The 24,999-nt window shown below is 44.0% G+C and overlaps 1 protein-coding gene across 5 annotated transcripts in view; it reads left to right on the forward strand.

Annotated features, from left to right (window-relative positions):
- ABCA1 (ATP binding cassette subfamily A member 1) overlaps positions 1-24,999 on the forward strand; it is a 126,442-nt gene that overhangs the window by 46,883 nt on the left and 54,560 nt on the right. For 4 of the 5 annotated variants that reach the window (XM_035016171.1, XM_035016172.1, XM_035016169.1 and 1 more), the window contains exons 6-9: positions 4,307-4,428; positions 6,453-6,629; positions 20,442-20,534; positions 24,521-24,761. In XM_035016171.1, coding sequence (XP_034872062.1) covers positions 4,307-4,428; positions 6,453-6,629; positions 20,442-20,534; positions 24,521-24,761 — 633 coding nt within the window. Of the gene's footprint in view, positions 1-4,306; positions 4,429-6,452; positions 6,630-20,441; positions 20,535-20,565; positions 24,206-24,520; positions 24,762-24,999 lie in introns of those variants that run through there. The other variant, XM_035016173.1, reaches the window with a different exon arrangement.

Here is a 24,999-nt window from a genome sequence, read left to right on the forward strand (position 1 = left end):
GGAGAAAACAGAGACCAGAGGTACCAAGCCACCCCACTCTGGCCCCCACTATACTCCTTTCTCCTCCCTCTCCCAGTCTACTCCCCAGATCTTAGGTTTTGAAGAATCTTCTCTATGTTTATCTGCTTGTTGATTTATTTATTCATTGAAAAACACTTACAGGCACCTAGTATTTACACAGCACTACAACTACAGGGTGTCCTGGCCCTGCCATGATGAGAGATGCCCCCAGCCACAACCTCAAGAGAATTTTGGCCGTCTGTCCTTTTCCAGAATTTGGCTTCAGCCTGACTCTCCTCCCTCCCCCCAAGCACTTACAGACAAACCTCATCTTGGTCATTTGCATGACCTCATTCCTCATTCCTCCTCCTGCTTTCTTGACGTTTCTTCATCTCCCTTATCAGCCTCGAAAGTTCCTTGAGGGCGAGAACTGTGTCCTTACCTTCTCATTACACTTCATTTCGGTACATTGGTAAAGTTAAGTGAAAGAAACCCTTCTCGATAATCACAAAATTATTACCATTTATGGAGCATTTACCATGAGCCAGTTGTTCACTATTCATGCAGGTGGGGATATTGTTATCCTTGCCTCTTAGGTGAGAAAAGTTGGTCTCAGGAAGGCAAAGTGCATTTCTCAAAGCTGCAGTCAATAAACAGCAGAGTCTGACACCAGAGTTAGGTTTTTCTGGCCCCACATCCCTGATTTTTGTACCACTCCACTGTTTCTCAAACTCAGCGTCGGTCGCCTGGGGCGTTGTATAAAATTCTGACACCTGGGTGTCAGCTCCGAAAGTTCTGATTCGATGCTGGGGGTTGTAGCCTGGGCATTGGGGTTGTTGTAACACTACCTATTCGAGTGTCATCCTAGCCAAGGTTGAGAAGCGGTGCATTGCCCCACATTGCCTTTCTCTGTCCGTGCGGGCTCTAGCGGTTGGCGGGGGTGGTGGTGTGGGAACCTAGGTCCACATGTGTGGTACGCATGTGACCAGAATGGGCTTCTTTGTAGCCGGGGATCTTTGGCCCGCCCTGCTGCTCCCCCACCCAGCGACCTCTCCACCCTGCGCACGTGCACTGCCCAGGGTTGTTGACTATTGAATCGGCCTCTTGGTTCTTCTGTCTCTTCCAGGGGACTTACTGATAGGCGGTTTGAGTTTGATCACATCCAGCTGTTCTCATCCTCAGAGCCTGTTGACATAACAGAAGAGTCTTATAAACATACCGAGCCTACTGGCTGGTCTCAAGAGTGTTGCTCATGACCTCGACCCACTGCAAGTGCAGCCTGGGTCAGCCCCCCACACTTCAGCAGTCGTGCTCTGGCGTGAAGAGGCTGTTGTGAAGTTCCCTAGCACAGTGTCCACATTCAGCTCTGGCTTTTCCCACTTGGGAGGAATTTGTGGTCCATATGGTCAAGGAGGGTCAACTCGTGTGTGTATCCTGTTCGATCCGGGGCTCAGAGACATCTTTATTTTACCCCTTATTTTACAAAGCAAGGCAGTGGAGATACAGCTTGGGTGAAATGTCCTGGCGGATGAATGGATACAGAGCCCAGCTTTTCTCACCCCCATTGTTCCACAATGGTCAGTGTCAGGCTTCGATTGAAGACACTAGCTTTCCTACCTTCCTTCTTGGAAGCTACGGTTGGGGTAAACACCTGGATGTTACTTTGTGTCCCTGGGAATGTAATATAGGGATCCTGTTTGCTCCTGGGGTGTAGCCTGGGAGTTGTCCTGATATCTCTGGGCCCTTCTTGGACCTACTCAACTGAAAGAAAATCTGTGATAGTGCTGAGATGCTTCTCAAATCTTCCCAGCCCTAATCTCACCTCCTCGTATTTATGATCTAGCCATCATTCTTTGTAATGACCAGTAATTCTTTGCAAGGCTTTGATCTGGGCACAGGGATACAGAGATAAAACACATATCCTGGGGGCACCTGGCTGGCTCAGTTGGTAGAGCAGGTGGCTCTTGATCTCGGGGTTGTGAGTTCAAGCCCCAGGTTGGGGGTAGATCTTGCTCAAAAAACCCCCCACACACATATTCTGTATCCTAGGGGCGTAGTCTAGTGGAGAGAATATGCAAATAAAAAAACATTCCTTAAAGTATGGTCCTTGCATTGGGAGCACAAGGAATGCTTATTAAAATGTAGATTCTTGGGCGCCTGGGTGGCTCAGTTGGTTAAGCGACTGCCTTCGGCTCAGGTCATGATCCTGGAGTCCCGGGATCGAGTCCCACGTCGGGCTCCCTGCTCAGCAGGGAGTCTGCCTCTCTCTGACCCTCCCCCCTCTCATGCTCTCTATCTCATTCTCTCTCTCAAATAAATAAATAAAATCTTTAAAAAAAAATGTAGATTCTTAAGCCCCACTCTTGATCCGCTATTTCAGAATCTCTGGGAATTGGGCCCAAGAAACTGCATTTTTGTGTGCTCCCTAAGTGAATCTTAGGTGCTCGGAGGTTTGGCAACTATAGGAGTGAGCCCTGCAGTAAGAGTATAGTGTCCTATATGATGGGGAGCAGCAGGCTGGCGTTCGTCTGCAGGAGGACCTCTTCTGAGGAGGGACACCTAACTGGGCAAGGAACAGCTTCTGGAAGGTGTCATGAGGAATAACAGGTGTTAGCATGTCAGGTGTAACCAGACAGTCATTTCTCTAGAGATGTGAATCATGTTTGATTTATCCTTTCTATAGCTCTAAATTATTCAAGTTTGCTTAAGAACATACCTGGATCGGGCAGCAAAGATGAGAGTCTTGTTGGGTGTTTGTGACTTCCTTCTGCTTTATCTCTGCACATGAGCCCCCTTCGCTCCCAGGATTAACTCCTGTCCTCTTCTAAGCCTCACACTAGCCCCGTTTCAGATCAAACTTCTTTTTCGCATCAGTTAAATGATTGGGTTTGCAAGGTTTGCCCCCTAGAGGTCTGTTAGTGCCTGGGCCTGTGGGCTGCAGTTGGCGAATGAGCGTTGCCTAGGCACGTGGTCATGGTGAGCTGGTTTTCTCTTTATTGAAAGAAGTTGGGTTATTAAGAGGGTGGGGCAGAAGGAGCAGTGGACGGTCAAATGAAATAGGACAGGGAAAACAGTAGCATTTCAGAGTCAGGGGGCCCCCACCCAACATCTGGTAAGAAATCTCTCATTTTGGAGATAAAGAAGCTGAGGTTCAGAAAGATGATATGAAATGCCCAAATGATACCACCAGGCACAGCATCCCACTCCGGGGACTAAAATTCTGGATTTCTGGTCAGTGCTTTTTCTGCTTCCCTACACTGGGATGTACCTAGAGGCTTTATTATTAAAGGGATTCTTTATGAAACCCTGCAGGAATCCAGTCATTTATTTAGTAGGGTTGATTTTTAAATATACGCTTTTGTTTTCTTACAGTCTAGCAGACCTGGGTTTTGGAGCTCTGTCTCATGTGTTCCAGGGTTGGAATTAGAATGAGATCACATCTGTGAGAGTGCTTTGATAGGCATAATGCTTTCCCCCAAGTGGTTCTCCAAGTGCGGGGCCCAGACCAGCAGCAGCTGCATCACCTGGGAGCTTGTTGGAAATGTGAATTCTCTGGCCTCGTCCCAGGCTGGCTGAATCAGAAACTTTGGCGGTGGAGACTGGAAATCTGTTTTTTTTTTTTTAATTTATTTGTTTGACAGAGAGAGACACAGCGAGAGAGGGAACACAAGCAGGGGGAGTGGGAGAGGGAGAAGCAGGCTTCCCGCAGAGCAGGGAGCCTGATGCGGGGCTCGATCCCAGGACCCTGGGATCATGACCTGAGCCGAAGGCAGACGCTTAACGGCTGAGCCACCCAGGCGCCCCCTGGAAATCTGTTTTTAACAAGCCTTCAGGTGATTCTGTTGTCCACTCAAGTTTGAGAACCACTGTTCTGCGTCAAGAGGAGATCAGCCTCCCGGGGCCTGTGGGACTAAGGCTTTAAATATCTCCGATTTGTAGCTGAGGTGGCATTTGGGAGACAGGAGTAGTGGGGTCAGGTTCACAAATCTCAGCTGGGATGGGTGAGATCACTTAAAAGGTTTGGCTTTTTCCTCGAAAATAAGGAAAGGCTGTGTGTGAGCGTGTCGCACTGTTGGAGTCTAGGAGCACACTCGGAGTTTGGTTCTACCTTCAGAAAGCATTCTTTTCATCTCTCCTGTAAGGCAGAGCTCCCTGAACATCATTTCTCTGTATGCTTCAGCCAGAAGCCTGTGGTTATCAGTTGGTTTAAAACTAGGCCATTAATATTAAGATGTTTTTCTCCACCTCCCATCGTCTTTTTTTTTTTTAACTTATTATATGAAAATAAGATACTATTTCTTTGCAGGCTTGAAGCTTCAGGATTTCCTAGTGGACAATGAAACCTTCTCTGGATTCCTGACTTACAACCTTTCTCTGCCAAGGCTTACTGTGGACAAAATGCTGGGAGCCAATGTCAGTCTCCACAAGGTAAGCTGCGGATGTTCAGCTTCCTCCCCCTGCTAGTTAAATTAGTTATATTGTTTAAGAGTGCCTGGAAAGAAATGAATAAACCCCTATCTTGGTAATGGTGCTGAAGGAGGTTATTAGCTCAAGTTCAGCGTTACTCATTTTTACTTCTCTGCTCAGGTTGGCATTGCCAAACCATCCAGAGTGGAATGTGCAACCTGGCACCTGAGCCAGCTGGTTGAAATAAAACTGATTTCCTGCCTGTCAGCTGGCATTTGTGGATAACTTCCCTCTAAAAGGGGGTCGGGGGGATGAATTTAAGATGAATTAAACATTTTAAAAAAATGTTCACAGTTCTGAGACCATAGCCAGAGTTGAGGATTATTGAACAGAACAGCTGTCTATAAAATCTAAGACAGGAGATTTTAAAACTTAATGCTCCCTTTAGAGATGGATAAGAAAAATAAGGAGAAAACCAGGAAGTAACATTAGTGTTTATATAGAATTTTAATCTTAGATTCTTAGAAAACTTCCTTTGGCATAATTAGATCTCCCAGAGCTCCTGTGCAGTGAGCAACAGACCCGGGTTGTATGGTTATCGATTTTCAGGGAAGCTTCCCAAGTTTATTCTTTGGCAGAAAGGGGCCCTGCTTCTTTACCCTGTCTCACATCTACACACTAGCTTATCTTTACAATAAGCAGAAGTAGTGGAAAGGTTTATGCCCGAAAGTAAGATCTTTGCTTTACATGATGCAGAATTTTTAAAATTGGAAAAATGTGCTTACCGTTTGTCCTTATGAAACTAGGAAAATATGCCTTGTGTTTACCAGTTGTATGGTTGGGAGATGGGCCAAAGGCAGCAGGCTTATGAAAACAGTTGCATTTAGCACAATTTCCATTCCCCCCTGCCAATTTCATATCTGTCGCATCAGATCAGTTTAAAATAAGGGGCATCCTGAGTGTGGAGGTGGTCCTTGCATGGTATTAGGGTCTCTCTGTAACCAGTGCTCTCAAACCCAGATACCAAAGGTAGGCTGACAGCAAGGACTACTTGGAGAAAGGGGTAAGACAGACGGGCACTTGCATGTCTGGTAGGTGAGAACTTCATGGAAACCATGGCAGGCTGAGGGCTCTGCAATGTTAGAAAGCTCCATAGGCCTGGAGAGCTTTCGGTCCATCACTCACGCTAGATTGTACTATAGGCAGGTCAAGCTGCACTAATTTAACTAGCAGGGGGAGGTAATAGTGGGATAATACAGAATCTGCATCATTCATTCATTCCACAAATATTTACTGTCAGTAATGTTTCAGCATTATCCCACAAAGTGAGCAAGAAAAGCAAGCCCCTCTTACTGAATTTGCTGTCTCATGGATAGTAAGGACCATCTATGAAGAAGTACAGTTTATTGAGGCCCAGGAAAGTTAATTAAGTATACAAAATATGGCCAAGGAAAGGCTCTCTATAGGTTTGCTATAATGAGTGCATGAGAATGACTTAGAATTGGCCTTCAAAGAGGCCTTTTCATAAGAGGCTTGGCTTTCTGGTACTCTGCTTGGGGGCAAATAAAATGAAGAGTTCCAGATTCTGAAATTGCTTCAACGTAGTTTTCTGCATCCATGAAATATCTATACCTGTAAGTAAATAGTATGAATGCTTTTTTTTTCATAATTCAGCCCAACCCCAGTTTAACGTAAGTTCCAAAATAATGAGAATGTTTTTCTCTATAAAATAAAATACTAAAAATGGTTTCAGAAGTTTAGACTTTCAATTCCTATTTCCTGAATCGTGTCCCACTTTTGAGAAAAAGTGTTGGACTCAGGATTTCCCTTCACAAGGACAAGAGTGTGGGAGATGATGAGTCAAAGACAACATTCAGACTTTAAGTTTCCTGTTAGACTGTGCCTTGTTATGTTCTGAAGGTCGGTAAAGAGATCTGATGCATTGGACTATTGCGACGGTGTCCATTCTTCAAAGCTGTACTGACCCAACTTTGCATCTTTGTAACCTGGTTTTGCTTGTCTCTCTTTGCATGAAATGCTTCCAGGTATTTTTGCAAGGCTACCACTTACATTTGACCAATCTGTGCAGTGGATCCAGATTACAGGAGGTGATTCAACTTGGTGAACTAGAAGTTTCCACGCTTTGCAGCTTGCCAAGGGAGAAACTGGATGCCGCTGAGCAAGTGCTTCGTTCCAACATGGACATCTTGAAGCCGATCCTGGTGAGTAGGCTTGCCGTGTGGAGAAGCTTCAAGCACTTATGCTTTTGGAGTGTGAACATTTTCCCTGGACAACATAACTTTGTTTTTTGTAGAAACATAGGGCTGGCCGGGAGTTGGAGTGGTAATTTAGCTCAGTGGTATCCTGTTCTTTCAAACCTTTGGGCTTTTTCCCAAAGGGTACAAGGGGGAAGAATGAGTTGGGTATAGCTCTGAGTCTAAGCCTAACGTCCTCTGTGCTTGTTTCAGAGAAGACCTGTTTTTTATGTGTTTTGTTTTTTTTTAAATATATTGTCCACATTTGAGATTATTAGAGTTCATTTGAAGAAGGAGTTCCCCAGATTAAAAAAAAAAAGTCTCAAAATCATTTCTGGGAAGATGGATATCCATTCTTGAAAGCATCTCAGCAAGGAGACACTGTAAGCCGTCATGGTGGGAAAACCTTGGAACTGGATGGGAGCACACACAATAATTAGATTAATCCTTGACAAAATTGCATTTACAGAAAAAAAATGGCAACAAAGTCTGATCAGCCTGGGAATCAATAGTTCAGAGAAGCGATCCCAGAGTATATTATGTTCATTCTTAAAGAATATGGATGAACTTGGTCATCAGAGGGTTGGGTATAGTTCCAGAACGGGTGTATTTCTTTGGATTTTCTGGGAGCTCTGGTGACATACCTCTCCAACAACATCATTTAGCATCTGGTGATCTGGCCTCCTACTTACCAGATAGCACTCTGATTTGTTAGTAGGTTCTCTTAAAACCAGGGAAAGAGCCTTGGAAGAAGGATGTGCCTGGAAAGAGATATTCCTCATTATAATAAAAAAAAAAAATCAGAATCCTCTCTGGGGCTTTGTGTAGCATGATTTCTTTCTAGAGAGATTCATTATCCCAGGGATACTAAGAAGGTCCAGTTTCTGGACGCAGTGCCTGGGTCACACCCTAGAAAGTGATCTTGGAAACATCTCCTGCGGTTTATACACTAGTGACCATCAAGAAGTTCCTGTATCCTACTTGACTCTATGATGGTGCAGGCTTCTGCCCGAGATGAAGGTAGTAGGAAAACTGTGAGTTCTTGGGATTTTGGTTGATGGTGAACTAGTCAGTATAAAGGGCTTAGGCCTAATGCTTAAGATCTGTTTTTGTTTTATTCCAGAAGTAGTAAAATACTCAGTAAAAAAAATACTGAGTTGCTTTGTTCAGTGGTCTGTGATTCTATTGAATTTCTATAGTATAATTTCAAATAAGATATATATTTCTGAATTGGGATGATGTTTGCAGTTCCAGAAAACTGGTCCAAGTGGCTGCCTAAGCTCATTGGTGTAGACATATATAGCCTGTTGGCATTTTTTGGGTTGTGTGACATAGAGGGCCAAAGGTTATTAGAAATGGTAGACCATTTCCTTGTACCGTTTTAGCTATTTTGCTCTATTTCACTACAAGACGAAAATGTTCACCCTTTCAGCTAGAATGATGCAAATTTTGGAAATATGGGTGCTTTTAGAAGACAAAATAATTTATATTGGTGCCCATTCATTGTTTCATTTCTGTTTAATGATTAGACACTTACTGTGTGCACAACCCAGAAAATCCCTCCACTCACATAATGTCTGGATTCCACTCCAAGTAGAATGACAGTATGGCCTTCATGATCTGACAGTCAGCAGCTTAGGTTTCAACCTAATAATCATCCCTCCGTGGTTGGGAGGGTTAGCATGATAGGGTACGTGGAAATGCACCATCAAAACTGTCAGCTACATCGCAGTCTGTCCTGTTGTTGTGGTGGTCCCTTGTAGATCAGTTGGTTCTTGGCTGGGTATTAAGGTGGCTACCATATGCTTTTTGCACATTTCTTGGCCACAGAGAGCATCTCAGGTTCTGCTCCTGCCTATTCGCTGTTGCTGAGAGCTCTCTCTCTCCATAAAGTCAGAAAATGAGGCTCTTAAATTAGAATACAGTGAGTGGTCAAAATTGTTCTGTGTAAAGGTGATTTTGAAGGATACCTTTGGGGATGAAATGACTTCCAAACATTTTGAAACGTGACTTTTATTTACCAAGTTAAACAGGACCTTAATTGGAGCACTGGAATTGATATTTGATTTACATTAAGCAGCCTGTTACTCCTGCCATTTGGTTGACATTTCAACATTTTCAGTGGTAGATGAATGTGACGTGCGACGTCGTTGGCAATGGGCAGTTAATCACACTGAGAAACACGACAGGAGCAGTAACTAGATGTCAGGTGCAGCGTCGTGGGCAGAAAAACTGGGGTGTCAGTGTGTGTTTCTGTACCAGAAGTGGGTTTTCAGGAAAGACATGTTTTGAAACATTTCTCCTTTTTTTTTTTTTGGTTAGCGTGAATGTTTTTCTGTTTTTCAGCCAAGGGTATTCTCTGTCTCCTGATGACCCCTGGACAACAGTGTTTTGACAACTGGGGGGAAATGTGGCAGAGGGGAAGGGCTGTGGGCTTGGGGTTAGCTGCGTCTGGGTTCAAATGTTACATCAGAAGTTTTACCAGCTGTGGGACCTTGGATAACTTGAGCATGAGTCAGCCTCAGTTTCTTCTTCTTTTACACGCAGATAATATACTTCACCTTTTGTCATTATTGGTCATGCCTATGAAGAGCGTGACAAGGGGCCTGGCATACATCAGGTGTTCAATAAATAGAAGTTAATCATTGATAGAAATATTTTCATGCTGAGAGCAATTGCTGGGAAGATAGAAATTCTCTTCTGAGTTAGGAATCAGTCATGCCAAGCAAAGTAGCCCTGAAGAATATTTCAGGGAAAAATTTTATTCTTTGCCTAGATGCTGTCAAGGCTTCTTACTCTGTAGATTCTTATTTATGTATAGACCTCAATTATGTATACCTTACATGAAAATTAATACTGGATTTCATAATGGTATTGCATCCTTAAAGTTCTCTGGGGTTAATAAAGTGGCTTCCATTCGGCATTTTCCTTTCAATTTAAAAACATATTCATTTATTGAACTATGTTTTTTTTTCCCCCCCATCACCAGACTGACCCATCCCTCCCACCCCCCCCACCACCTCCCCTCCAAAACCCTCAGTTTGTTTCTCAGAGTCCATAGTCTCTCATGGTTCATCTCCCCCTCCGATTCCCGCCCCTTCATTTTTCCCTTCCTGCTATCTTCTTCTTCTTCTTTTTTTAAGCATATAATGTATTGTTTGTTTCAGAGGTACAGTATGTTAAATTCATTATGGTTCAGGTATGTTCTGGGAGCTGGACTCATCGGAGATCCTCACAAAGATGGCTTCTGAGGAGTACAAGGATAGGTCGATACAGGAAATATTATCTCCAGGTTAAATGCATTTATGAAGGAAGACTTATGTTCATAGTATTTGTACTGTTGACATAACAGCCTCTAGGAGGGGAACGTGACTATGTAGCAGTGACTTCTTTTGTCTCCGGGCTCAGCAGGGTGGATTTGGCTGTTACAGTTGGCTGGGCAGCTGAATTTTCCTTTGCCTTCCTTGCGGGTCCTTCTTGAAGTAGCGCCTACCTTTCTCAGGTGGAGGAGAAGTCTTTATGGGGGCCTCGCTCTGCTGTCCTCCAATAACCTCCAATCTGTTTCGGACTGTGAGAAGGAGCCATAACGGGACTAGCAAATTCTGTCCAGAGGGATTTGTTTGCTTCGGTTGTCAAGGTCCTTGCTGATAGTGTTGGTTCCTTATTGCTGCTGTGACAAATAATCACACACTTAGCAGCTTAGAACAACATGAATTGATTATTTTGTAATCCTGTAGGCCAGAAGTCTGGGCACAGTGTGGTTCCCCTGGGTGTACTCCTTAGAGTCTCACGAGACTGAAATCAGAGGCTTTACAGCGCTGTATTCCTTTTTAGAGCCTCTGAGGATGCATCTGAGGATACATCTTCTGAGCTCATTCAGGTTGTTAGCTGAATTCAGTTCCTTGCATTTGTAGGACTAATGTCCCTGTTTCCTACCTGGACGTCAGCTGAGGCCGGTCTTTGCTGCTAGAGGCTGCCAGCATTCATTCTCATGACTTTTTTTTTTTTTTTTTAAATCAGAGAGAGAACACAAGCAGGGGGAGTGACAGGCAGAGGGAGAAGCAGGATCCCTGCTGTGCAAGGAGCCCGATGTGGGACTCAATCCTAGGACCTTAGGATCATGACCTGAGCTGAAGGCAGCTGCTTAGCTGGCTGAGCCACCCAGGCGTCCCTTTAATTTTTTTTTTTTTTTTAATGAGATAGAGAGAGTCCTTCTCATGATTTTCATGTGGCCCCTCTCCAGCCACACTGGGTCAAGACCCTCCCATGCTTTAAATTTCTGTCTTTTCCTTCTGCCATATCTCTCTGCTTCTAGCCAGAGAAAGTTCTCTGCCTTTATGGGCTCATGTGATTAGATTGGACTCATCTAGATGCTCTAGGATCATCTCCCTATTTGAAGGTCTGTAAGTGTAATGATATCTGTAAAGTACATATTACCATGTGATCTAACATATTCAGGTGCCAGGGACTAGGGTGTGACTGCTTTGGGGGAGGCACTCATCCTGCCACAAATGTCTTTTAACTGAAAGGTATATTTCATTATGTCTTTGAAATGTTTCCTCAGTGCTCTTGGCTCTTTATTAGTCCCTCTTCGGCTCTGTACATTTTCTTGCCCATATCCTGAGAGTGACTCCAACACATAATAAACGCTACCCACAGGGTTTTTAATGCGCAAATCAAAAACAGCAGTGACTTCGGGAAGTAGGGCATCTCTGAACAAGACATGAGCCATTCATCAACAAACTAACAAAGATTTACTGTATGTCTGCTTTGTGCCAGGTCCTGTTCTAAGGCTCCAGAGCTGCAGCCACGATCATGGCAGACAAACGCACATGGAGCTTTCACTCTAGTGGGCACTGGGAACCAACTTCCAGGCTGAGATTGGGAATTTGAGGAATTCTTCACAGGTTCTGGGTCTGTGGACTCAGGGCTGTCCTTCCATCCCAGTTTCCCTGATGAGCCCCCAGCAGCTCCCTGACACCAATCTTTGCCAGCATGAGACACTGTAAGCCTGGAAAGAATGTGGGGTTAGCTAGGCTTGGGTTCTAGTCTTGGCTCACTGTTGCCACAGTGATTCGAAAATGGCATCTGATCCTTGAAGTGGGGCAAACAGTGTCTGATTCTTGAGTCAGGAAGGACAGGCATACGGACTTATCTTTTTAGTAACAACTTGGGGACTGCACAACATGTGGTTAGATTGTCTTGACCTCTGATGATACCTTTACCCTAAAAGGGAAAGTTCTGTTTCTGTGGAACAAAGAGCTCCGTTCACATGTCTTCTGGTGCATGCAGCATATTCTTGAAAAGGCAGAACTCAGTTCATGGGACAAAGGAGGTAAAGTGAGTGGTGCCCTGAGGTCCCCAGAAGACCAGTGATCTCACAGATGGGCTCTGTGTAGATTGAAGGAACAGATAGAGAAGGACAGAACAAAGTCATTATTGTCTTGCAATCTCTTTGTTTAGCATCTGCTTGACCCTTGACACAGGCTTAGAATACAGAGGGGCTTGGCTCATTCCTTTTTGGGGCTACATACTTCAGCTTATCCCATGCAACCCTTAAAGCATTTGTATGAATATTTTGCAGGAGAAAATAGTTGCTTTTCTCCTCCTGCATAAAAGTCAGACATTTGTGGTAAGTATCAGATTTTGTTTGGTGTTGTTTGATTGTGCTGCCCACCTGTTTACAGCATATGCTTTCATCAGGCAGTCCACTGCAATCCTTATCATTTGGTAAATGGTAGAATGACACACCTCATGGATTTACTCTTAAGACTGTGTCTTTAGGGGCACGTGGGTGGCTCAGTCGGTTAAGTGTCTGCCTTCCGCTCAAGTCATGATCCTGGGGTCCTGGGATGGAGTCCTGTGTGGGGCTCTCTGCTCAGCAGGGAGCCTGCTTCTCCCTCTGCCTGCAGCTCCCCCTGCTTGTTCTCTCTCTCTCTCTCTCTGTGTCAAGTAAATAAATTAAAAAATTAAAAAAAAAAAAGACTAAATTCCTATACGAAAAGGGGAGCACACAACTGGAGATAAATTGGTGTATTAAACAGAGTGTTAATATGATTTTACTCCATCTGTATTGACATTTCTGCAGACTATTTCTTCCTTGAAAAGTGCTATTTCTTAAATTAAGGTTTAGGTTTGATTTTGGTCCTGAATTATGTGGTAGTAGATGTATTAAACTGTGTTTAAAAAGAGAAAAAAAGTTGGGGCACTTGGGTGGTGCCGTCATGTTAATCCTCCGACTCTTGGCTGAGGTCATGATCTCAGGGTCTTGAGATTGAGCCCTGTATCGGGCTCCACACTCAGCGCAGAGTCTGCTCAGGGTTCTCTCTCCTTCTGCCTCTGCCCCTCTCCCCCGAGCACTCTCTTTCTCTCTCTCTCAAATAAGTCAATAAATCTTTCTAAAAAAAATAGCAAAAAAGTATTTTTTAATTGCATTAGACACATAAAATTTAAAAGTTAATATTTAAATTGTTGAATTGTTTTTAAAAGATTAGTACCTCCCTCAGACATGAGTTTTATAGTTCCCTACTTTAGTAAGAAATATTAAAATGTTCCTCAAAGGAAAACTTCATTGTCATGTGAGTCATTGGAAAGAGGTAAGATGTCATCTGGGTGGCAGTAGTCTTTGTACCTGGTATCTGGCTTATTTATTTTCCATTTGAGCTAAAACATAAAATCTTAGCCTTCAGTTGGATTTTCTGAATATGGGCAAAGTGAAGTAGAGACTTTTAGCCTACTTTGAGAATAAGGGAAGTTTGAAATGTCCTAATGAACACCTTGTAACATGTATTCATGGGGGGGGAATAAAATTGTGCATTATATTGAAAATCCTATTCAAATGTATTTGCGTCCACATTATTTAGTAGTAGAGTCCCTGAAAAATTTGGATGGGGATAAGATTTTTCTAAATTGAAAAGAGTTTTCAATTACATTCAATTTCACAGATGTTCTGTCTTCTATTTCTATTTGGCTGTGGCTTCTCAATGTATTAGTAATTTCGCCCAGTCTTTATTTTATATAGTGATCGTCTATAAACAAACACTTAAATAAATTCATTCAGCAAATATTGAGCCCTGATCTGTGCCATGCACGGGGCTAGGGGGGCAGTGGCGAGCAAGGTACAGCTTTCTTTGTTTCCCTGCTGGTGGGCAGTGGATGGGACAGACCAGAAAAGGAGCAGAAGCATTCTCTGCTGGGTGTTGTGTAGGCCTAACCCCCACTAACCCAGTCTTTGAGGGTCAGGAAAGAAGCATCTGTCAAGTTGGGACCTAAAGAATAAAGTTTAGTCAAGTAAAGAGCAGGGAGGAGAATGTTCCAGGACCTGGCTTGCGTATGGGGTCCAGAGTGGGGAGAGAAACAAAGGTGGTATTTACGGGAACCGCACGTGATGGAGTGGTTCAGAATGGAGCAGATACAGCTATGGGGAGTTTGAAGATAGAAAGAACAATAAGACAGGATGCTGTGGAGGTGACCACAGGTTAGCAGAGGCAAACTTTCAGGAGCTGTGTTAGGCTCTTGGGCCTCATCTTTTAGAGCAAGGGCACCCCCCGGAAGGCTCCAGAGGGTGAGTGACTTGATGAGGTGAATTTGAATGACCTTTGAAGCAGGACTCACACCAATTCATCTCTTGCCCTCCTGAGGTGTTTCTCTCTTGGTTTTTCTTCCACACACATGTACTGGGTGCCTAGTTATTCTGTACCAGGAACTATGTTGGATGCTGAGTTGAAATAAAATACCAGCTCAGAAATTAAAGTCAAATTGACTTGGCTAGGTTACTGCCTTTTTAATTTTCAGTCTTTTACAATTTAGCTAAGCTAGTAGGATAGAAAGACTATAATGAAATCATCTTTTAGACCCAAAAACAGATGGGGCACAATGACCTTTGTCATTCTAGGGCCAGCGCTCCAGAATGTCATACTTTTAGGCAGTGTTGCCATGTTGTGATTAACACACTTTGCAGAAATGGGCGGGAGCCTTTTGGGTAATATAATATGCATTTGTCTATCCTTCCTGTAATGATATTACAGTATTTAGTTATGATCTAAAATTATTGCATAATAAATGAATTCTGGTTAGCTTAACGTAGGTCATGTAGTCCCTCACTAAGGGTTTTATCTTCGCTCTTTTCCCCTCTTTGTTCATACAGAAAATCACTTGCCTCCTGTGGTCAATGGGGACCCATGTGAGTTCATAGCCAATGGAATGTTTTTGTTTAGGAAAAATAATAGTAGGAATTCCAAACTGTAGATTGTTTACTGGAACTCTTCGGAAATACTGGTTGGCAAGCTTTGCCTTCCTTTGTCAAGTATTAGCAGGAGACCACAGTTAATACTAGGTTCAGGCACGTGGTTCTCAGACCTCATTTTGTGGCCCAGTTTCAGGGCATGTTTCCTGGGGTTAATTTTATTCAAGGAACTTAAACATCTTTCGGATCGGGTATGTAGTCAAGCCAACTTACACTCTTGACCCTTCTTCCACTTCTGCCTGCTCTGCTTCCTTTCCTCCTCTCTCCCTCTTTTATCTTTCATTTAATTAAAAAGTATGAACTAGTGAAAACTTACAACAAGGCGCAGAGACTAATAAAAAGAACACCCTTGTCCCATGATCCATCGTTCACCTTGTTTGCTTCCGATTCTTTTCAGGAAATAAAACATTACAGGTATTTTCGATGCCACCTGTGTATCCCCATCTCTTTCCCTCAGAGACCGTCACTACCCTGGGGTTGCATGCTTTTCTGCTTTATATCATATAGATGTATTTGCATTCTGTTAATAACAATATACCCTATTGGTTTGTAGGTATTCACATCGTATAAGTGCGTATATTGATCTGCAACTTGTCTTTTTCAGTCCATATCATATTGTTGAGATTTATCAGTATTAAACATGTGGCATCTGATTCATTTTAACTGCTACATGGTATTTCCTTTATATACTGAAATTTAAAAAAAACCCATTCTTCAGTCTCTGGCTTATTTTTTCACATTGTTTATAGTGTCTTTTGGTGTATAGTTTCTACTTTTAAAAGGTTGAAGTCATTTTTTTCCACCTTGGTTTGGACTTTTATATTTTAGGAAGGCCTCCCCTACCCCAAGTTCACAAAGACATCTTCTATATATTTGCAGCTTTCATTTTTTACTTTGAGCTCTCTAATCTGCCAAGAACCTAATTTTGTATAGTGGTGTGAGATGGAAAACTTTCTGATTTTTCTTACATGAACAACTAGTCCCAGCAACAGTAATTGAATAGCCCATCTTTTCCCCATGAATTTGTAATATTTAGTTTGCAGATTCTCATCAGTCTCTTCTCTGTATTTTATAACACCCAAGCACAGAAGAGTAAAATGAAGTCTTGAGCAAAATATCTGGATACCCTGAGCTTTAAACAATGCTGAAGATGAATTGTTTTTTTTTTTTTTAACCCTGTCATGTCAGCCCACACCTGTATGTAACTCCAACACATCTTTGAAAATGAAAGTTTATTTGTATTGACAATAGGTTGCAAATACTTATGTTCGTGAATACTGAGCATTTAATCTCAAGCAACAGTGTAAAAAGGGATCCTAATAATGACCTTGATTGTCCTACCTGTTACTTATGGATGGCTTTAGCCAGTGTTCCTCTTAGAGACCAAAACCTAAAGTAGCAGCAAACCAGAGCTCAGACTATTGACAATAACTTTATGATGTGATATTACATTTGTGTCTCAATATGTGAAAGTCTGATGTCCACGGTAAATGTAATGAAGTCCTTATATTTATGTCTGTGGTCAGCTGTGGTGTTCATGGGTTAAACAGTCATGCAGTGCATGTGTGGAGCTTTGCTGAATTGTGTAGCTTTTAAAACAAGAGGAATAAGTCTGCCTCAAAGGTTAAGACATTTACATTGAAAAACCTGAAGGGAAAATTAGTACCTATGAAAGTTTAAATTCATTCAGATGAGGAAGGCGTCATCTAAGAACAATATGAACTGCTGATTGATTAGTCCCTTCAGGGGAGAGGTGACTGCAAATGGTGACAACAGGCCAGTGGCGTAGCTAAGGTTTCAGAGACTTGGCCTATGGCACTTGGTGGCTGTGAACTCAGTTGGTGTACCGTTCTGGCCTCACATGAATTTTGCAACATCTCCGATCGCAGTCGAGCTGGGTGAACGGCTTGGCCTGTCTTCAGTGCTTCACCATCCAAAGCAGACAGCGTCGTGTTGACCAGACAACCAACCACCTTCGCGCAAAGCAGGCTGTGAAAAAGAGGCATGAACGTTGTCCAAGGGGCTATGGCTTAGTGGTTCTCAAACTTTGTGCAAAAAAACCCCTGAGGCTTCTTGGCTCACATGCCTCACTTCTGAATCAGTAGGTCTCCGAGGGCTGGGAGGCTGCACACTTATCAAACACGGCAGCTGGTGCTGGTGCTGGTGCAAGAGCTTTGAGACCACACTGTAGCCACGGAAGCTGCTCCTTCACACGTGTCTGCCATGATTTTGGTTGTCGTCAAGGGCAACTGGTGCCATTTAAATTTAATATTTCCTCTTTGTAGATTCACTTCTTTTGCTTAATAAGCTTAGAAAAATTATATCTCTACTGTAAAGGTAAAAAATCAAAATCATTATAAATAGATTGCATATGCATTAAGGTGAATGTGTGCGTGCGTACACACGTGTGTATGTATGTAGGTATAAATACATACACCTAAACGTCGGTGATGATTTTTCCTTTCAGTCTTTTGATTTAAATGTCAATCTTGGGGGGCACCTGGGTGGCTCAGTCATTGAGCGTCTGCCTTCAGCTTGGGTCATGGTCCCAGGGTCCTGGGATTGAGCCCTGCATCGGGCTCCCTGCTTGGCGGGAAGCCGGCTTCTCCCTCTCCCACTCCCCCTGCTTGTGTTCCCTCTCTCGCTCTTCCTCTGTCAAAAAATTAAAAAAATACTAAAAAAAAATGTCAACCTTGGGGCAAGTTTATATGTGTGTGTGTGTGTGTGATATAAATATACATCTGTAGTTATATTTCATCCACCGAGCATTACTTAACATAAGTATATATTTCATCTGCTTGATATCTTTTGTTTCACAGTTTTGCAAACACTGAGGGAAAAGGGGGCCTTAGGGAGGAAAGGCGCATTCATTTCAAGCCTTCAGGAATTAGGTCTTAGTCTTGCACTGAAGAGGATTTCTAATGTTAGAAATAGCACATTGGGAGTGGCTGATGGGCTTTGAGATGACAACTCTAGTTCTCTGCTCAGTGGAGGGAGGCCGCCTCAACAGGAGAAACAGTTCTTCGAGAGCTAGCCTAGCCAAGAAACGGAAGGGAGGATGGATCTCTTTTCAAGAAGTAGAAAGCCTTTCAGTTTTGGTAATAAACTTTTGGGGAAGGAAAGAGGAAGGCAGGGGTGACATTGCTGAGAACTGTGAGGGCTCACTGTGTGCCAGGCACTGTGTGAGGTGCTCTGCACACGTCCTCTCATTCAGCCTTCTTGACGCCAGCCCACGTGCACACCACAAATGCTGATGCATTGAGCCATTTGCCCAGGGGTCTGTAGCCACCCCGGGTCCCCATAACCAGAGAAGAGGGGACAGAGTGACAAGAATCATCAGAATCTTATTTCCATTAAGACTTTATAAAAAAATGGATTAACTACTAAATTTTAAGTTGTGGAAAAGGATGTTCAGTTAAGTTGACATTCTTTTGTTTTGCTGCACGGTCCTGAGTGTGCATCATCTTGTGAGCCTGATGGAAGCATAGAAACACTTTACCTCCCATGCCTTCCAGTGAAGACCTCTCAGTTTGTAAAAGTTTTCTTATTGTAGGTTCTGTAGAGTCAACTCTTAATGTGATAACCTTTAGTGATGATGTAAACCTGTAGTAAGAAAGTGAAAAACCAAAAATCTCCCTCTTGTTTCTGCTCATGATTACTTAATGGAATCATCGTTAATAATCTGTGAGTTGCATCACCGAGACCTACTTGAGTATAGTGGTTAAGGGTAATCAGAGGCCCATTTGAAGATGGGGAGTGTGGAAAAGGTGGACCCTGGTGAGTAAGCCACTCTAGGAGAGCTCATGAGTCAGGCTGGACAAATTCTTTCATAGAACCTTTAGACAGATTTTATCAGGAATGTACATTCAGGATTTGGCTTGGATATTATGATGATCATTATGATACTAACTTTTAATCTTCTGTATTTGGGGTTCTTTTTATTTTATTTTATTTTTTATTTATTTATTTTTTTAAGTAAGCTCCACACCCAGTGTGGAGCCCAACAGGGGATTTGAACTCATGACCTTGAGATCAAGACCTGAGCTGAGATCAAGGGTCAGTCCCTTAACTTACTGAGCCACCCTGGTGCCCCTGGAGTCCTACCTATCTATCTATTAATCTCTATCTCTTTTTTTTATTTATTAAGATTTATTTATTAGAGATATGACAGATAGAGCATGAGTGGGAAGGAGAGAGAGAAGCAGGCTCCCCAGTGGGCAGGGAGTCCAGTGCAGGTGGGGCTTGATCCCAGGACCCTGAGATCATGACCTGAGTCAAAGGTAGCCGCTTAACCAGCTGAGCCACCCAGGCGCCCTCCTCCCCTGGAGTTCTTTTTAAAGGAAAATCTCTCCAGCTGCTAGTTCTGAGATAATGATGAGCTCTGTCCACTTCCAGCTATTTTCCACATAGTCTGTATTATGATTTCACAACATTTCTTGATATAAGACAAGTAGCAAAATAGCCCAGCCTGGGTGGCTCCATTATTTAAGTATCCAACTCTTAATTTCAACTCATGTCATGATCTCTGGGTCGTGGGATCAAGCCCTGCATCAGGTTCTACGCTCAGCACGGAGTCTGCTTGAGTTTCGCTCCCTCTGCTCCTCCCCCTGCTCGTGCTCTCTCTCTCTCTCTAAAATACATAAATAAATCTTAAAAAAATAGCCCAGCCTTCTCTAGATTAAAGAGGTATCTGATATATTAAATAAAATGATGCCCATAGAAGTGCCAAGGAAATATGGCTTTTCCCAGAAACTTTTTTTTCTATTTAATAAATAAAAATGATGAAACTAACCCTATATCTTTTTCCTTCGGAAGCCTGAAAACTCAGAACCCAAATTTGAGGCTCCTCAGCTCTTGTAATTCTGGCTTCAGGGTCCACACATCATTGTTCTTTTTCTTCTCTAGGGTAGGCTTTCTGCCCTAACTTATCTTTTCCTAGGGCCCAATTAATTATTTTTTTTATATTTGCTGTGAGACTAGCTGGCATATAACAGCAATTAAATATACACATGAGTAAATATAAAGATCTGACTAAAAGTAGATATAAAAATAAGCATTCTGTATTAAATTTCCAGTGTGAGTGCTGGCTTGAGCAGAATGAGCTAGAATTTCTCCTTTCCATGCTTTTGGCAGCTTTAAACTTTACATATTCTTCCTTTCTTGTGAGCCATTACAAAATTGTTTCTCAAGGTCGTTCCTCTGTTGCCCATCTTGCAGACAGAGTTGGGAATTTGTGGTCAGAGTTGCATTGGAGACACACACACACCCCAGCATTAGATGGTTTTATCTGTAGTGTATCAAATAATTTTAAATATATATTTCTACACTATTTAAAAGCATTCGTTAGAGGATTAGTAATTCTTGTCTAAAACAATCTGCAGACTGGCAGTTAGAATAATTTTAGTGTCTTATTTTGGTTAGGAGTGGGTTTTTTGTCTTTTAAACTCAAGATTGTGAATGGTTTTAATTATTTTCTTTAGAGATTTCAGGTTTACATTTGAGCTTAGAAACAAAGTATTTTTTTCTCATTCCAGAGGGAACTAAACTCTACATCTCCCTTCCTGAACAAGGAACTGGTTAAAGCCACAGAAACTTTGCTGGATAGTCTCGGGACTTTGGCCCAAGAGGTAAGTTGTGCCTTTCAGCACCAGGAGGCAGACCATCCACTCTGGCTTTTTCTCTACCCCGAGTGTGGCTTAGAGGGTCCTTTTGATTTGAATATCACGTGACGCATAAAATCAATTTTAGAAGCATCCGTGAACTTAAAAGTCATCTGATTTGAGCTCCTTCCTTTAGAGATGAAGAAACCAAGATGCAGAGATGTTTCAGAGCTAATTAGTTTGTGGCTGAAGTCCCGGTACCTAGTCTGGAACTTTCTCCCAGTGTTACTCTCTGAACCCAGCAAGGCCAGTGTTTTTACCAAAACGTTTGTTTGCTAACTAAAGGGGATGGCGTGTAGCCCTAATTCAGACCTTCCCCTGTAAACACCTGGCCTCTGACATTCGCCTTTGGGAATGCCATTTCTTGACAAACATTAAGTCGCGTTTGCCTTTTGAGTCTGCATGTTGACAGACGTATCAGAATAACTTTATATGCGCAAGATCAGGGGGGCCTGTAGGTCCTGGCAAAAGCTGTTAACCTTTTCTCTGCCTGCCGGCCAGGGTGACCCTCACACACAGGACACCCAGCCTTGTTGCGGGTTAGACTTGGAGAAGAGGAGCTGTTTGGAGCCCAGAGTGTAAGGAGCTGAGCTGGGGGGGCGGCCGTCAGAAATAGTCAGGCCTAAATGTCTGGGACAGTGGATAGGGATAATGTTCTCAGCATTGGTCCAGCCTTTTTTGAATCGTTTCTCTAAATCATTTTTTGGTATTTGCTTTATTTTTCTCAAATATCAAAATTTAGGTTTCCGAGAATAAAAGTATCGTACGTCCATGATGGCAAGTGCAGAGCATTTGGAAAACACGGAGATTAAGCCCTGTTGACAATTTGGCATATTGCATTTAGTTCAGTTTTCTTTTTTCTTTGAATTCTGCTCATGGGTGTCTGGCTGAAGAGGCTTGGGTTTTGGGTCCCTTTCGGGAGAAGTCCTTTCCAGCCTGCCATTTGTTATTCTGCTTGTGAATGCTGGTGACCTTTAGGTAGGTGCAGAAGCTGGGTCACCTGGGGCTCTTCCAGAAAGAAAAATAGAAAGTGACCTGCAAGTGCATAGCCGTTGCTCCAGGGTCCTGCTAGTGAGCACCAGCATACCCTGTGCTCTCCCAGCTTTCCTCCCAGCCTTAGAGCAAGCAGAGCGGAGCCTGTGACGTGGGAGAGTGTCTCTAAATTTAGGGTCTGGGTACAGTGTTTTCTCTTACATCACTGGTCTGCCTTTTGTCCAGGGTAAGAAAAATAATTGAAAGCATGTGATGTTTCCATTGCTGATGAGGCAGAAAGTCTCCACTGAGCCATGTATCATTTTTCTTGGCAGCTGCTTCCCTGTGCCCTGCTTGCTCCCTGGGCCAGGGCAAGCAAGGGCCACCCACTGCTCTCTGTGGAACACCTTCAAGTAACCATGACCATGAGTTACTTATTGTCAAACTTGTTATTTCCCTGAGACAGATGGGGAGAAGATAAATATATGCACATGTGTATCTGTTCAGTGTTCGAAAGAAAGTTGGATGTTTTGACCAAAGTACCACCCTTGAAAGGAAAAGGGAGCTAACAGTTTCTGAGGCCCTCCACCTGATTCATGCAGTTTCACCCCATTTCCCTATATGTTCACATGACAAATGTGAGTGGGTCTTATTCTGCCCACTTTACAGATGGCACGGAGGCTCAGAAGAGTGGGACTCACAGTCATCTAGGTAGTTAATTGGCAAAAACTAGGATTTGAACCCAGGACTGTTGGACTACAAACCCCATGTTCTTGCTGCTAGAGCCTACTTTTTGTGTGATGAACTCTGGTGGAAACTAGACTAGAATAGAAAGGATACCCTTCAAAGAAGGAAATGCAGATTAACAGGGCCTGGCAATTGGGTAGCAATGGGGACTTTAGGAACCAGATGAGTGAAAGCTGCATGAGCTCCACATCTGGGTGACAGGGAAGGTGTGCCTGATGTGATGTGGAAGGCAGGACGGGGAGCCCCCTAGTTATCTCTTCAGCCCCTACCAGGGGCCTGACATTGCTAGATGGTGGGGTCTCAGAAGCGAGCACACTAGCTTTCCTGTTCTCATGGGGCTTGCGTGGTGGGAGATAGAAATAAACAGGTCAGCATATAATGTGCTGAAGAAAAATAAAGCAGGGTAAGAAGGATAGAGGGTGCTTGAGGTATTGTTTCAACGGGGTGATTAGAGGAGTCCTCTCTGACAAGGTGACAGTTGAACCTGAAGAAATGACCATACATTGTCCACTCCAAGCAGGAACAGATACAAAGACACTGATGTGTAGGGCATGATGAAGGAAGGTATTTAAAGACCCGGGAAGGAGGATGGTGTGGCCAGAACAGAGGGAGCAAGGGAGAGGGTGCTGGGAGCTGAGGTCGGAGAGGGAGGTGAGCACCGTGCAGGCCTGGTAAGGCTGGATTTAAGCTGAGCAAGATGGTAAGCCAGTGGGGGGTTGGAGCACAGGGTATATGATGTGACCTAGAGTATGAGACTGTTAACAGTTTGGCTGTTAACTTGAGATGAGACTAAGGTGGGGGCACGGGAAGAAGGGGGCCATTGCAGTGTCTTGAGAAAGTAGTCAGCCAGCCATTCAGTTGCTCCACAGATGATTATCAAACACCGTCTTCCGTGGGCTGGAGGACAAATGGCCACCCTTCCCTGTGAGTGGGAGTGCTTCACAGAACAAGTGTGGAGCATGAGCCGAGGTGTGGAAAAATGAGTAGGAGTTCACCCCAAGACAGGTGCTGGGAAGAGCTGAGCTGACCGTTTGGAGTAACTCTGTCATTCTGGTGCCTCTGTCCAAAGATGTACTGGTTTTATGTGGGAAGAAGTTTGTTCTTTCGGTTGGGGGCTGGTGGTAGTGAGGCAGCCTCTGGAAAGAGAAGTGAGTGGGTCTCACTCACTGTCATTAAAACATCTCCAGTGCTGTTTACCCACCAACAAAAGGAAAGGTGGTCTGGCTACCTCTGCCCTCCCTGTCCAAATACCTCATCCAGGTGATGAAAAGATAAAGTAAGGAAAAGCTAGCCACCCAATTGTGTTCTTGTAGTATATATCAGATGCTCCCTATTTGGAGGGAGAAAAGTTTGTGACCTCTGACCTACCCCTGGAGTGCCTGGTTTCCCCCTGGAGGCAGAAGGCAAAGTCAGGATCTACAGTACCAAGGAGCATGTGACCCAAAGGAACCAGAAGGCTGAGATGGAAAACTGGGCACACGGTGTCAGAATCTAGGCGTTCTACAGGGGATGGGCAGGGCCCTGGGTCTCTCCCCTCTGCCCTCCATGGCTCAGTCTTCGGGGTGGTGAAAACATGCAGTGACATTTCAAGGAATGTAGAGATTTATTACTGATTTATTGTGAAATGTGTAGAAATGCAAAGTGTGTGATAAGTATTTAATCCCGTGCTGTCGAACACCTCACTGAGACCACGATGGGCACTTCACACATACTACCTTCCCTCCCAGGGGCAGAGGCGTCCTCAGTTTCCACGGGGAAGTTTAAGGTGTTTTAGAAATAAGGATGTGCTCTAGGGTGTGAGCAGTTCCTGAAGGATGTATATGAACACAGTGGCTATTCAGAGAAAGCCTTCTCTTCCATCAACTAGAAGATAATCCAAATGGAATAAAGCCCATCACCAGAGGCTCCACTGACTTCTGGTTTGTGCTTCTCAATCTTTAATTTGCATAGGGATCACCTGGGTGTCTTGTGAAAATGCAGATTCGAATTGTAGTTGGATAGATCTGCACCTCGCCCATAACTCCCCTGCTGGTCCCAGGACCACCAACGGAGTAGCAGGGTTCTGGCAATCCCATCGCAAGGCTCAGAGGACAGGACACAGTATGTTCCGGGGTGTGGCTCTGGAGAGGTCAAGAAAATAAGCTGCTTCTTTCTCTCTCTTTCCCCACCCTCGTGATACTCTTTTCTCCTCCTTCCCTTCTCCCTCCCTTTTTCTTCCCGATCCCGGGCACCAGCTGTTCAGCATGAACAGCTGGAGCGACATGCGGCAGGAGGTCATGTTCCTGACGAACGTGAACAGCTCCAGCTCGTCCACCCAGATATACCAAGCCGTGTCCCGCATCGTCTGTGGCCATCCCGAGGGCGGGGGCCTGAAGATTAAGTCCCTCAACTGGTATGAGGACAACAACTACAAAGCTCTCTTTGGCGGCAACGGCACGGATGAAGATGCTGACAGCTTTTATGACAATTCTACAAGTGAGTGCGTAGAAGGAGGCCCCGGGCAGCCAGCCAGCCTCAGCCCCCCATTAGTGCTAGCCTGGGTCCCGTGTCCCCCCTCCCTCATGTTTACCGCATCCCCACATTTTATAGGCTCAGCAAGGTTAAGTGACTTCATCAGAGCCACACCGTAGTGAATCCACAGGAGCCGGGGTTAAGCCCGGATCTGCCTGGCCCCGTGCTTCCCCCCCCCCCCCCCCCCCCCCCCCCCCCCCCC

This window comes from Mirounga leonina, unplaced genomic scaffold (assembly GCF_011800145.1).
Source record: "Mirounga leonina isolate KUSES-001 unplaced genomic scaffold, KU_Mleo_1.0 Mir_170, whole genome shotgun sequence".
Taxonomy (NCBI): Eukaryota; Metazoa; Chordata; class Mammalia; order Carnivora; family Phocidae; genus Mirounga; species Mirounga leonina.